The following is a 15,526-nucleotide window of genomic DNA, read 5'->3' as shown; positions in this document are numbered from 1 at the left end:
TTCTATGTGTGAAATGAGTATTCTCAGCAAATTGTACAGCTGGCGGAGGCATACAAGGTAGTGCTGGGGCAGTTCAAGGCCGCTTTCTTACTAGACTCACTATGGCAGCCACTGTGGTCTGATGCAGTTTTCATCCGCATGACCACTTGTTTTTTATAGCTTTTTCAAAGAAATTACACCCCAAATGTCTAATTCTGAGGGAGATAGTGAATATGAACCTTCCCTCAGTCGCTTGAATACTTCTAATGACAGTGCCAGTTCATCAAACAATGACTATTTCTCCACAATTGATGATGAGGAGGAGGAGGGAGGTGATGGGAGAGCCTGGACAAGCCTTAAGTTGTCAGAGGAGTGCATGAATGCAGCACCACCACATTTCCCATTCACAGGAAATCCTGGAATTATGGTTGATGAAGACTCAACAGAAATGAGTGCTTTTGAAATCTTCAGTCTTTTTATCAATAATGGGATTATTGACTGGTACTGGTAGAGACTAATCATTTTGCTGAACAAACTGGACGAGGTGATTCTTTGTGGCGCCCTGTAACAGAGGCTGAAATTTTCATATTTTTTGCCATGAAAATGCTTGGGTATTGTGAAAATGCCAGAAGAAATGAACTGGTCACAAGATGAACTGCTTGAAAGACCAATTTTTTGGATGCTAATGACTCTGAAATGGTACAGTAAGATAAAACAGTATCTTCATTTTGTAAATAATGAAACTCATGATGTAGAAACCCACCCCAACCCAAAATTGTATAAAATTTATGATGAATTTATGAGATTGTGTGAGAACTTTACGAAGTGTCACATCCCTAGGCAAGATGTATATATAGACAAGAGCCTTATGTTGTTCAAGGGAAGGTTAGGATGGTACAGTATACTCCACTGAAAAGGAGGTTTGGAGTGAAATATTTTTTTACATATGGTTTATAGGAAGACGAGTTAACTCGTTTTTTGACTACAAAGGTATTTTCAAAATAAAAAGTCAACCACAAAAATGGGAATAAAATTAAATAAAAACTGTTTTTCAGAATCAGCATGAAAAATACTATATAAAACCAAAATAAAAAAAATTGTCTGAAAATGAAAAGTTTTTAACAAAAAATTTTTGGGAAAGGGTTAAATGAAGCAACTTTACTGTGGCTGTACCATGTCTTGCTGCATTGTTTGTGAGCCAAGTAGTGGGCAAGAGACAGGGATAACCCTTTATCCATGAGGAGCTGAGATGTGAGGGTAACAAGGGTGGTAGATTAGAGTGGAATGGGTGGGAGTTGGTTCATGCCTTTGATTTATTACCTCACTTTTAAGGGGGATGAAACCCTCGGTATAAAGATAAATAGAGTATTCCACTGCTTTTATTTCCACATCTACAAATAATCAGAGCTAAACCTAAAAGTTCATACTTGTAACAATTTAAATGCAGAAAAGTCATAATTTAAACTATGTAAAAATAAAATTTTCACGCTAAAATCATTGTGTCTTTGATCTGTAATATGCCAACCCCTGGTTAATTGCATCATCTAAATCAGTTTTCTTTGGCTTATTCCTATTCCCTTTACTTGAAGGTCCATAATATTCATATGTAGCAGGAGGAGCAAATTCATTTATTCTTGGCTCATCCATTTCTTCATCTCTACAAGATTGAGAGTTTAATGATGATGACCAAAACTGTGTACTACTGCTATTCTGGCCCTGGTCTCGATCATCTGGTTTATTAAAACTGTCCCTTCCAAAATCTGTGTCACTTCTTTGCCTCTTATGCCTATCTCTTCCAGATGACTTATATACTGAAGGTGGTGCAAACTCCTTGTTGCGCTGACACCGATTACGTTCTACCCATTCTTCCTGTGTTAGTGAAGACACACCTGATTTCCCAATATCCCATTCACGAGTTGATGTCTTTTTGGTGACTGATTCCTTCACTGTGGTTGAAACCTCTTGACTTTGGTGTTCTGGGGTTGCAATGGGAATCTGAGGATTTACTACATCATCTCCCTCATCATCTGACAGCTGAGGAGTTTTCAGCTTATCTTCAATTGTTTCTGGAAAATATGAAATTCTCTGTAATGAACAGGAAAATGTTATACCATGCAAAAGAACTTGTTTTTAAATGTCTATTTATTAACCTATACACCAAAGGCCTTTCTTCACACAAAAAAGTAAAAAAAGTCAATTCAGAAAGGGACCTGGGAGTAATCATCTCAAGCAACTTGACACCTGACAAACACATCAACAAATTATTTGGAGAGACTTTTAACTTACTAAGATCAATGAAAGTGGCCTTCGACTAAATAGACGAAGAGATGGTTAAAAATATAGTGGTTACACTGATAAGACTTAAACTAGAATATGCCACGACATTGTGGGTACCCAGCACAAAGGAGAACATAAGAAAATTAGAAAGAATCCAAAGAGCAGCAACAAAAATGGCACCTACACTGGCAAATCTGACATATGAACAAAGACTGGAGAAACTACATCTGTCAACACTGGAACAGAGAAGAGAAAGAGGTGATTTATTGACCGTTTACAGAATTATGAAAGGGATGGAAATCCTCAATAGAGATGACTTATTAAAGTGGGACATAAGAGAAACAAGAGGACATGAAAAGAAACTAAAGAGGGACACTTATAGAAGAGACCTGAAAAAGAATAGCTTCCCACATAGAGTTATTGATGTCTGGAACAAACTGAACAGAGAAACAGTGAATGCTAAAACTATACACAACTTTAAGAATAAACTGGATGCAGAGAGATATGAAAAAAGGTCACTACGAGCATAGCTCTCATCCCGTAAAATACAACTAGGTATATACACACACACAGTGGGGAACAAATCTTAGGCACCAGAGTAAAAATAATATCAGGTACTTTCCAGCTCTCTAGTACATTCTTGGAGACAATTAGGGACAGATGCTACAAGATTTTGAAGCCACATAGGGTCCATATTCTTCCAAATATCCTTGATGGCTACTTCCAGCTTGGGGACTGATGAAGTGTCAGGCCATAACTCATCTTTCATGAGCGCCCAGAGGTTCCCAATTAGGTTTAAATCAGGCAAATTACCTGGCCAATGTTTTATATACTCCACATCACAGAATGCAAACCATTTTTTAATGAGTTTAGCAGTGTGGCATGGTGCACCATCCTACATGAAGATCTCTGTTTTGCACTGAATAAAACAGTCCTCCAAATGATCATTAGCTCAAAATATTGGTCTGCATTTAGAATTACATTTTTTGGTAGTATCACTAATGATCCCACACCATGGTAGCCAAAAGCACCCCAAACAATCGGTGAATTAGGATGTTTTACAGTACCATGTGTGAATTTGGGGTCCAAAGGATCACTTCCAGGAAAACAACACACTTTGCCAAGACGGTTTCCAGTAACATTAAAAGTGGCTTCATCAGTCCACAACACATTTTTCCACTTCTCCACATCCCACTTTAAATATTTGTGGCAAAAAGCAACCCTGTTCTTTTTCTGTTTTATGGATACAAGTGGTTTCTTGCGAGCACTGTGGTGTGAGAACTGCAGATGATCATGCAGGTGGCGGCGTACTGTGGTGCTGTTATACATGGACTGCATCCACCTGTCTCCTCAGTACCTTCAGAGTACAAGGAGTGGTCTTCCTGGGCCTCCCTGTGGGCTTGTTCTGTAATGGTGGATCAACTCCACCAGCATCATGAGTTTTCTTGGCCCATTGCTGCACACTATGCAGTGGAGAAGTGGAAAAATGTGTTTTGGAGTGAAGCCACTTTCACCATTATTGGAAACCATCTTGGAAAAGTGTCCTGGCAGTGATCTTTTGGATCCAAACTTCACACATGGTACTGTAAAACATCCTGATTCACTGATGGTTTGGGGTGCCTTTGGCTACCAAAAAATGTAACTCTGAATGCAGACCAATATTTTGAGCTAATTAATGATCATTTGGAGGACTGTGTTATTCAGTGCAAAACAGATGTTTTCATGCAGGATGATGCACCATTCCACACTGCTAAACTCATTAAAAAATGGTTTGCATTCTGTGATGTGGAGTATATAAAACATTGGCCAGATAGTTCGCCAATTGAGAACCTCTGGGTGCTCATAAATGATAAGTTATGTGAGCCCAACACTTCATCAATCTCCAAGCTGGAGGTAGCCATCAAGGATATTTGGAAGAATATGGACCCTATGTGGCTTCAAAATCTTGCAGCATCTGTCACTAAACGTCTCCAAGAATGTATCAAGAGAAAGGGATGTCCAACAAAGTACTAGAGCTGGAAAGTACCTGATAATTTAAGTTATTTGAGGAAATTTATTAATTTTACTCTGGCACCTAAGTTCTTGTCCCCCACTGTATTTATCTAGTTGTATTTTACGGGAAGGGGAGCTATGCTCGTGGTGTCCCATCTTCATATCTCGTTTTATCTAGACTATTTTTAAAATCGTGTATCATTTTTGCACACACCACATTCTCATCTAACTAATTCCAAATGTCTATTAATCTGTGGGGAAAGCTGTTCTTTTTCATATCTCTTCTATAACTGTCTTTCTTGATTTTCTTTCCGTGTCCTCTTGTATCTCTACTATCCCATTGTATTAGATCCTCTCTATCAATAGTTTCTATGCCTTTCATGATTCTATAAATAGTTATCAAGTCTCCTCTCTCTCTTCTTTGCTCTAATGTCTGTAGTTCAAGTTTTGCTAGTCTCTCTTCTTATGCCAGTTCTGAGAGTGTTGGTGCCAATTTCATAATTGCTCTTTGTATTCTTTCAAATTTTGCTATATATTTTTTTGTACTTGGTGACCACGTCGTAACTGCATACTCCAATCTTGGTCTTATCAAAGTGACTAGTATTTTCTTCACCATTTCTTTGTCCAGGTATGTAAATGCCACTTTGATTGTTCTTATTAACCACTTCGGTACGGGACTTAAATCTCGCGGGCAGCAGCCAATGCCAGCCGTATGACGTGTCGTAATAATGATCGCATCATAAAATATAGTCACGGCTTATATCGATCGTTCTCTCTTTCACCCGCGAATTTTGAAAACCACAGAGAATGGGATTCAGGGCACATTTGGGAGAATGTAAAAACACAGGGGCGACTACAATAAATATAATCAAGACGCCGATATGGCAGCGTCGCGAATCCACTTGCTCCTCATGACGCCTACGTGTGCGGCACCGTATGGAAGGGGTTAAATTGTAAGTTTATCCATAAATTTTGTTTCTATGTTTCTCACGGGACATATTATTCATAATAATGACTCCCGGGTCCTTCTCTTTTTCTACTTTTTATATTTCTTCTTCTCCCAATTTATATGATCCCACTATTCTTTTTTTGCTTCTTCCAAATTCCATTATACTACACTTCTTAATATTGAATTTCATCTCCCATTTCCTACTCCATTCCTATACTTTATTGAGATCACTCTGTAGCGACAATCTTTTTCAGTGTATAGTATGTAGAGCATCACAGAAAGTTTACATATGTTGGATGTTTCAGTTACTAAATGGCCTCAGTTAATGAATCAACAAAACTATTGACACATTTGATAATCTACATACATATACCAACAGCATTTTCCCCTTTACATGGGAGGTAGCCAAAGTCAAAGGCATAAATCCACTCCCACCCATTTCATCCGCACATACTTCACTCCCATTCACCACCTCTCCCTCCCTCTTTTCTTGGCTCCTGGATGATGGCACATCCCTGCATCTCACCCATTGTCCTGGGTCAGAAGCAATGCACCAAGACAGCACATCCACAGCAAGGCTACTTCATTTAATCAGTGACCACGCTCTCTGTCCCCTCATGCAGAAAAAGAGAAGATGCAAAGAAATCCCTTCAGGCTGTGTCAGAATATCATTTACACATACTCCTTAACCCCCCATCCCCCACCCACTCCCATGCATCACAGCATCATCCATACACAACCATTCTCCACTCCTATTTTCTGTCTTCCTCAACACATTCCCATCTTTCCCAATGCCCCTTTTACCCCATCCATCCATCTCCTCCTTGGTCACCCCCTCATGTTCACTCCACCCGCCTCTGCTTTCCACACTTCTTTTACTAATCTTTCTTCACTCTTCTTTCCATGTGTCCAAACCATCCTAATACTCTTTCATCAACCCTATCTCCCAACTCCTTTTCCACCCCCGCTCTCCTCCTCACCTCCTTATTTCTCACTCTATCAAGCCTAGTAAACCTAATATATTTCTCAGGTATTTCATCTCAAACACATTTCAACTTTTCCTCTCTTATGTTCCATGTTTCTGCCCCGTACAGTGCTGTCGGCACAATTACACCTTTATGCAATCTCCTCTTAGCATCCATTCCCAAATGTCTATTTCTCATTACACTTTTTAATCCCCCAAGGCTTTACTTGCTTCTCTCAATCTACATTCTACCTCCACCTACAATCCTCCCTTTCATGCCACATTTACCCCCAAGTATCTAAAGTTATCTAATTCCTCCAATCTCTCTCCCTTAATACTAACTTCCAATTTGCTGCAATCCTCTGCCCTTGTACATCTCATCATCTTACTTTTACCCACACTTATCTTCAACATCCTTCTTATGCATACCTTACCAAACTCTATCACTAACTTCCTTAATCCCTCCTCTGATCCCGCTACTAATGTGAATACATACACATATCAATGTTTTTTTTCCTCCTTACAAGGGAGGTAGCCAAAGTCAAAAGGCGTAAATCCACTCCCACTCATTTCATCCCCACATACTCCACTCCTATTCACCACCCCTCCCTCCCTCTTATTGTAACTCCTCCTGGATGATGGGTCATCCTTGCATCTTGCCCAGTGCCCTGGATCAGAAGCAAAGCAGCAAGACAGCACATCCACGGCAAGGCCACTTCATTTAACCAGCGACCCCTCCTCTCCATCCCCTCATGCAGAAAAGGGGAGACAGAGAGAAATCACTTTGGGCTGCATCAAAATATCGTTCACTCATACTCCCAAACCCCCCGAAGCTCCCACCCACTCTGTTTCATACAGTACAGTATCATCCATACACAACCATTCTCCATTCACCCCTATCATCTGTCTTCTCCATTCTTTCCTCAACAGACTCCCCCTCTTTCCCAATGCCCTTTTTACCCTATCCATCCATCTCATCTCTGGTCACCCCCTCATATTCACGGCATCCACCTCTGCCCTCCCCACTTCTTTTACTAATCTTTCCTCACTCATTTTTTCCATATGTCCAAACCATCCCAATACTTTTTTTTATCAACCCTATCTCCCAACTCCTTTTCCACCCTCACTCTCCTTCTCACCTCATTTCTCACTCTAGCCTAGTAATCTCTACCATACCTCAGACATTTCATCTCAAACACATTTAAACCCTTTCCCTCTTCCTCTCTTATGTTCCATGTTTCTGCTCCATACAGTGCTGTCAGCACAATCACTCCTTCATACAATCTCCTCTTAGCATCCTTTCCCAAATGTCTGTTTCTCATTACACTTTTTAATTCCCCAAGGCATTTACTTGCTTCTATCAATCTACGTTCTACCTCTACCTCCACTCCCCCCTTTCCTGCTACATTTGCCTCCAAGTATCTAAAGCACTTCTTACAGCATCTCCCCCTTAACCCCTTCCATATGGCCTATGAAGGCGTCATGAGGAGCACATGGGTATGTGACAATAATGGTGTCGGAGTCTTGATTATATTTATTTTGTAGTTGTAGCTGAGTGACCCCCATATTCTGTGAACTGGTCTGATCATATTTTCTATGGCTATTAACATTCAGAGTGAAAGAGAATTATTAATACAGCTGTAACTTTATATTTTATAATGTGAGTATTGTGATGCATCATCATACATCAGGCCGCTGATGCCCAAGAGAATTTGACTCATATTGAAGAGGTTAATACTCACTTCCAATTAGCTACCATCCTCTCCCTTTGTGCATCTTATCACCTTACTTTCACCCACATTTATCTTCAACTTCCTTCTTTTGCACACTTTCCCAAACTTCATCACTAACTTCCTTAATCCCTACTCTGATCCTGCTACAAATGCAGTGTCATCAGCAAACAACAACTGGCTTATCTCCCATTTTTCACCATTTTCTATAACCATCTCCAATCCCTTGCCCATTACCTTTGCATTAACCTCTTGCACCACCCCATCCATGTATAGATTAAACAGCCAGGGCGACATAACACATCCCTGGCAAAATCCCACCTTTACCTCAAACCACACTCTCTCCATTTCTAACACTGGCTCTATTATTCTTGTACAAACTCTTGACTGCTCTTAACAGCTTTCCTCCTATCCCATATATCTGCAAAATCTCCCACAGTGCCTTCCTGTCTACCCTGTCATACACCTTTTCTAAATCCATAAAGGCCCAAAAAACATCCTTACCCTTTGCTTTCTCACATATCTGCCTAAATAAGGTTTTGAAAATCACAATAGGATATGTGTATCTTGTTAACAAAAAACATAATCCATCTACCTGTCATGGGAAGTCCCATTTTTAGTCTTTTCCTCTGTTTAACTTTTGCTAAACGAATATCCATCAACTTCTTCTTTTTGGCATCAGACACAGATTTGGCAGCAGCTGCTTGTTCCATGTCTGATCTCAACTGAGTCAGTAAATCTAGCTGGGTTTTTCTCTTCTCAGCATCTCCAGACAGCTTGACATATCCAACACCATGGCTTCGTGCCTCTGTAAGTAACAATTGAAAATAATGCATGATAAATATAAAGTACTAATGTGGAAAATAATGTTTTTTTCCAACCTACACTCCATTAGCTGCAATGCAAGGTGGGTAGGAATGGGAAAGGAACATCCTCTCCCATTATACTCATCTCTTTCACTCCTTCCTTCCCCAACAGCATTACTCACCAGTCTTACATATACTGGATGGACTCAACCACAAATCAATACAACACACAATACTCATTTCATACACAAAATATATGACTTCATTCCTAAACAACACCAAAGGAAGGCAAACTACCTTTATAGCAAGCAGGGATATATAGAGTATGCAGCAGCCACTTCATATACCAAAAACATACCTGAGTTTCATAGGGCTCTCCTCTTTTCTCATGACGCATATACATATGTCATCCACCTTCTGCTCTGGATGACACAAACATGCAAATTATATCCAATCAATCAATTCGTTGCCCCTGGTCTCTGTTCTAGACAACCTATAACTTCCAGGAAACTGCCAACAGCCTCCAGGCAGGACTATAAGTCACTTAAAGAAGATATATTGTGTTGTAGTTCATCCACATTTAGAATATGCTGTTTACATTTTTTTTTACTTCTTACTTCTGCTCCCAGGTAGGCTTTCAGCCTGTCAGTTGGGCCAGCACACTTCTCCAGATTATCCTCTCAAAGCTTACTTCTTCCCTCAAATCCTCTATTTTTCCTAATCCATTTGCCTCTAGGATTTCTTCAATTCCATCTTTTCTTCGGTCTACCTCTAGATCTGCTACCTTCTGGTGTCCAGTTACATCTTTTCTTTGCAATCTCTCTTCATCCATTTTAATGTCCCTTGAGTTTCTTGAGCAAATAGGTCTTTTTACGTCACCGGCTAGCTAGGCCTGTCATGACAACCCTCCTCTTTTATCCAGGCTTGGGACCGACATGGGATTTAGATGTCATTCCCCCATGGCAGTTCTTCTGGCAGAAGCTTCTGGTAGTTGGGAACATGATGTTTGTTAAACAGAGAAAATAAGAGAGTCGAGTCACTCGTGGTCAAGCAGCAATCTGGAGATTGTCTAATACAATTTGAAAAACAAAGGCTAAACACTTTGCCTGGAGAAGAGGGGCTGTAGCTGTGGTCCAAAGGACTTGTTTAGCAGAGTTGTTGTAATTGACAAAAGTAGAAGAAATTCAGCATCTTTTCTTGTTTTCTCTTTCTGCTTTGTTTTCTCTCTATAGTCCCTCTGCTTCTCTACTCTATTGAATCTGTCTAGGTTGTTCTCTGCATCCCCCTTTATATACCCTATGAATATGAGCCAACATTTCAAGTAGTTGTAAAACATCTGTAAAGCGGTAGTTTAAAGATCTTCAACCAATGGGAAAGCAGAGTGAGATTTTCCAGCCAAATTATGATATGTTTCTCAGCTTGGCATCCTTTGATAATATGTGATGGGCATGCTCCAACAGACTGGTATTGCACAATGCTTAAACATTTCATCATCATCACAGTGCTTCTCTGCCAACCTTATCATAGGCTTTCTTGAACCTCATGACCACTCAAAATACATCCTTACCTTTTGCTGAATATTCACACACACACAGAGATATAGAAACAATGAGGAACCATCAAAACTAGCCCTAATATTAACCTCTGAACCAGATATTGTAAACAGAATGGAATATAAAACACCAATTGGAAAAAGTGACCATATACTAATAGAGTTTGAATTAAAAGAACAGAACAACATAGAAATGACAAACATAGAGAAGGAAGATATATGTACAACAAAATGACCTTTGTAAAACTAAGGAAATTTTTCCAAAATGCAAATTGGGATAGGTTCCCTAGAGGAAACAAATATGGATGACAAATGGAACATATCTAAAGAAAATTATAAAGAGGGAGTTAACAAATATGTACCAAAAAAGAAACAAAAAGAAATCTATATAAAATGTTGGTTCAACAAAAGATGTAGTGAGGCTAAAGCCAGGAGAGATAAAGCTTGGAAAAAATGGAAAAAAGACAGGAAAACATCTAAATGGCAAACATAAAAAATTAGAAACGAATATGTAAACATACGCAGGAATGAAAAAAGAGAATATGAAAGGGATATCGTAGACAAATGTAAGGATCAACCAAAACTCTTTTACAGATATATAAATGACAAACTAAAGGATAAGCATGATATAGTAAAATTGCATGAAGGAGATAAAGAGTACATAGATGACACAGAGATGGCAGAAGTTATGATCAGACATTTCAGGTCTGTTTTTACAATTGAGAGCTCACAACCCCAGGAGGACGAACAACTAGAAAGTTCACCCATGATGAAGGAAATAAAAATAACACAGAGGGAAATAAGAGACCAAATAAAAAGCCTAGATGTCAGAAAGTCACATGGACCAGATGAAATTGCAAATTGGATATTGAAAAGTGTATAGACAAACTGACAGATAAACTATACAAGATAATAGACTTCTCATTAAAAGAGGGAAGGTACCACAAGATTGGAAAGATGCAAACATAGTACCAATACACAAAGGAGGAAACAGGGAAGATCCTACAAAATTTAGACCAGTGTCCCTCACAAGCACAGTAGCAAAAATATGTGAAAAGATTTTCAGGAACAGATGGACCAAACACTTGGAAGAAAATAAAATAATAAACCCCAAACAATTTGGTTTTAGAAGAGGAAGATCGTGCACCACAAATCTAACCTGCTTTTACTCGAGACTAATTGAGATAATACAAGAAAGAGATGGATGGGGAGACTGCACCTTCCTGGATTTGGAGAAAGCTTTTGACAAGGTACCACACAAAAAATTAATAAGTAAAATTGAAAAAATAGGAGGAATTCAAGGTAAACTATAGGAATGGGTGAAGGACTTCTTAACTGGGAGAAAAATGAGAATGGTACTTAGAGACAAAAGTTCGAAATGGGAAGATGTAAAAAATGGTGTCCCACAAGGCTCTGTTTTGGCTCCTTTAATGTTTGCCATATACATAAATGATATGGACAGAGTAAATTGTTACATAATTTTTTTTGCTGACGATGCTAAATTACTCAAAAGAGTGAAAACAGAAGAAGATTGCAGATCGCTACAAGATGACCTGAATAAAGTATGGGAATGGAGCCAGAAATACGAGATGAGCTTCAACATCAAGAAATGTAGCATGATGGAATTTGGAAGAGGCAAAAACAGAGTTTCGGGAAAATATAAGATTGGAAACAAAGAAGTAAAGAAAGTAAACTCAGAGAGGAACCTAGGAGTAATCATCTGAAGTGACTTAACACCTGACAAACATGTACATAAATTATTTGGAGAAACTTACAACTTATTAAGATCAATGAAAGTGGCCTTCAACTACATGGATGAAGAGATGGTTAAGAAAATAATTACTACATTGATAAGACCGAAACTAGAATATGCTATATCAATGTGGGCACCAAGCACAAAGAAAAACAGAAAGAAATTAGAAAGAATCCAAAGAGTGGCGACAAAGATGGCACCCACACTATCAGATTTGACATATGAACAAAGATTGGAGAAATTACAGCTGTCAACATTGGAGCAGAGAAGGGAAAGAGGCGACCTGTTGACCATCTTCAAAATTATGAAAGGGATGGAAGTTCTTGATAGGGATGACCTATTGAAATGGGACAAGAGAGAAACAAGAGGACACAATAAGAAGCTGAAGAAGGACAGTTACAGAAGAGACCTGAAAAAGAACAGTTTCCCACACAGAGTGATCGATGTCTGGAACAAACTAAACAGTGAAACAGTGAATGCCAGAACTATACATGAGTTCAAGAATAAACTGGATGTGGAGAGATATGAAAACGGGTCACAACGAGCATAGCTCCCGTCCCGTAAAATACAACTAGGTAAATACAAACATATTTTACCACAAATACTGTTAGCAGTAACATCTAATCCGGCCAAGGTGACTGTCATCAGGACTTGGGTTCACCTCAACCTAACTTTAGAGTTGCATGTAAACTGTAATCTTACTCCATATCAAATACAATTATTAGTTGTTAAAGTTTTGTTTACTCACCATCAAACAACACATCTTGATAATGTAGGTTAGGTTTGACCCTGTTTTCAGCTTCTTGTTGTTCCCACTTGGTACGCTGCATGTGCTGAGCCCAGTCCTGATACTGCTCCTCTTCACAATCACTTGTCTACAACAATGAAATTCATATGTGACTTTTAGTATGGTCTTAATGAGTCTTTCTATAGCTTTATCTATGGGTGAGTGTTGAGTTATGATGAAATCTACAAAGTTGTTTTCTATTTCTTCACTGCATTTTGGTAATTTTGCCTTCCTGTATTTTTTTTTTTTCTTCTTCAAGTAGTCACAAAGTGTGCAAAGATGGTATGTGGAACAAGAAGGACATGTGGAAATAGAAGGAAGGGTAGTGAATGGTGGGATGAGGAAACAAAGAAGGCTGTAGAAGAGAAGAGGCGAGCTTTCTCAGATTGGTTACAAAATAGGACGAGGGAGTCATATGAGAGGTACAAAGAAAAGAAAAGAGAAGTAAAGCAAAAGGTAAAGGAGGCAAAGAGGAGAGCAGATGTGAAATGGGGTAAGAGTATGACAGAAAATTTTGAAAGTAATAAAAAGATGTTTTGGAAATAAATTAAGAGAGGAAGAGGAGGCGAATCAAGTAGAGAAGAAAAGGTAAAAGGAGTAGATGTAGAGATGATAATGGAAGAGAAGTCAGTACGGGCAGAATATTTTAGGGAGTTACTAAATGTAAAGGAGGATAGGGGGGAAAGATAGCTGCAGTGGGAATGTAATGGTCAGTAATGGGCAGAATATTTTAGGGAGTTGCTAAATGTGAAGGAGGATAGGGAGGGAAAGATAGCTGCAGTGGGAAATGCTAAGAAAATGACCGTGATGAGTGAGGAAAATGGAGGAGAAATAAGGAAGGATGAAGTGAAGGCAGTTGTTAAGATGATGAAAGCAGGTAAGGCACCTGGTCTGGATGGATGCCATGCAGAATGTCTAAAAAAAGGAGGTACAGTGATGGTGGACTGGCTAGTGAGGTTATTTAATGTTTGCTGGAGAGAGGGTAGAGTGCTGGAGGACTGGAGGAGTGCCTGTATAGTTCCACACTTCAAGGGAAAAGGGGACAAGTGTGAATGTAGTAGTTTCAGAGGGATTAGCTTGTTAAGTGTAGTTGGGAAGGCTTATGGGAGGATCTTGGTTGAGAGGATTAGGAGAGGAACAGAGGGAGAAATTGGTGAGGAACAGTGTGGATTTAAGACGGGTAGAGGTTGTGTAGATCAGATTTTTGTGGTAAGACAGATATGTGAGAAAGCTATAGGAAAGGGGAAGGATGTCTTTTGGGCTTTTATGGATCTGGAAAAGGCTTACAACAGGGTAGACAGAAAGGCACTGTGGGAGGTTGTGCGGATATACGGGATAGGAGGAAAGCTTCTAGGAGCTGTCAAGAGTTTTTATGAGAGTAGTAGAGCTTGTGTCAGGATTAGAAATGGAGAGAGTGAGTGGTTTGAGGTAAAGGTGGGACTTCGTCAAGGATGTGTTATGTCACCCTGGCTGTTCAACTTCTACATGAATGGGGTAGTGCGAGAGGTAAATGCAAGGGTAGTGGGTCAGGGATTGGAGATGGTTAAAGAAAATGGAGAAAAGTGGGAGGTGAGCCTGCTGTTGTTTGCGGACGACACTGCACTTGTGGCAGGATCAGAGGAGGGATTGAGGAAGTTGGTGACAGAGTTTGGGAGAGTATGTGATAGAATAAAGCTAAAGATAAATGTGGGTAAAAGTAAGGTGATGAGATGTACAAGGGGTGAAAGTGGCAGTAGACTGGAAGTGAGCATTAAGGGAGAGCGACTGGAGGAAGTGGATAGTTTTAGATACTTGGGTGCAAATGTGGCAGGAAAAGGTGAAGGTGGAGGTAGAATGTAGATTGAGAGAAGTGAGTAAATGCCTTGGTGGATTACAAAGTGTAATGAGGAATAGACATTTGGGAATGGATGCTAAGAGGAGACTGTATGAAGGAGTGATTGTGCCAACAGTACTGTATGGGGCTGAAACATGGAACATAAGAGAAGAAGAGAGAAGGAGTTTGAATGTGTTTGAGATGAGGTGTCTCAGAAGTATGATAGGGGTTACTAGGCTAGATAGCATGAGAAATGAGGGGGTGAGGAGGAGAACAGGGGTGTAAAGGGAGTTGGGAGATAGGGTTGAGGAAAGAGTATTAGGATGGTTTGGACACATGGAAAAAATGAGTGAAGAAAGACTAGTAAAAGAGGTATGGAAGGCAGATGTGGAGGGAGTGAACATGAAGGGACATCCTAGGATGAGGTGGATGGATGGGGTGAAGGGGGCTTTGGGGAAGAGGGGAATGTCTGTTGAGGAAGGACGGGAGAGGACAGAAGATAGGGGTGAATGGAGAATGGTTGTATATGGATGATGTTGTGATGCATGAGATGGAATGGGTGGGGGGATGGGGGGTGAGATAGTATGTATGAGCAGAATTTGATGCAGCCTGAAGGGATTTCTCCCCATCTTCTCCTTTTATGCATGGGGGGACGGAGAGGGTGGGTCGCCGATTTAATGAAGTGGCCTTGCTGTGGATGTGCTGTGTCTTGTGACACTGCTTCTGACCCAGGGCAGTGGACAAGGTGTAGGGATGACCTGTCATCCAGGAGGTGCTAAGATAAAAGGGAGGGTGGAGGGGTGTGGAGTGTATTCAGGGATGGAATGGGTGGGAATGATTTTATGCCTTTCCCTTTTGGCTACCTCCCTTGTAAGGGGGGAAAAAGCCTTGGTATATGTATGTATGTTCTTCAAGTAGAGAAGA

General features: G+C 39.9%; 1 protein-coding gene across 6 annotated transcripts in view; it reads right to left on the bottom strand.

Moving 5' to 3' along the window:
• Positions 1 to 1,342: 1,342 nt before the first annotated feature.
• LOC143033412 (coiled-coil domain-containing protein 174) overlaps positions 1,343 to 15,526 on the bottom strand; it is a 168,560-nt gene continuing 154,376 nt past the window's right edge. For all 6 annotated transcript variants that reach the window (XM_076198811.1, XM_076198816.1, XM_076198813.1 and 3 more), the window contains 3 exons: positions 12,751 to 12,877; positions 8,487 to 8,699; positions 1,343 to 2,045 (listed from right to left, as the gene is read on the bottom strand). In XM_076198811.1, the coding sequence (XP_076054926.1) occupies positions 1,474 to 2,045; positions 8,487 to 8,699; positions 12,751 to 12,877 (912 nt within the window). In that variant the 3' untranslated portion in view covers positions 1,343 to 1,473. The remainder of the gene's footprint in view (positions 2,046 to 8,486; positions 8,700 to 12,750; positions 12,878 to 15,526) is intronic.

This window comes from Oratosquilla oratoria, chromosome 15 (assembly GCF_046742065.1).
Source record: "Oratosquilla oratoria isolate Oo_2021 chromosome 15, ASM4674206v1, whole genome shotgun sequence".
Classification (NCBI taxonomy): Eukaryota; Metazoa; Arthropoda; class Malacostraca; order Stomatopoda; family Squillidae; genus Oratosquilla; species Oratosquilla oratoria.
Note: the sequence above shows the minus strand (reverse complement) of the source record. Positions and strands in the feature narration are given on the sequence as shown.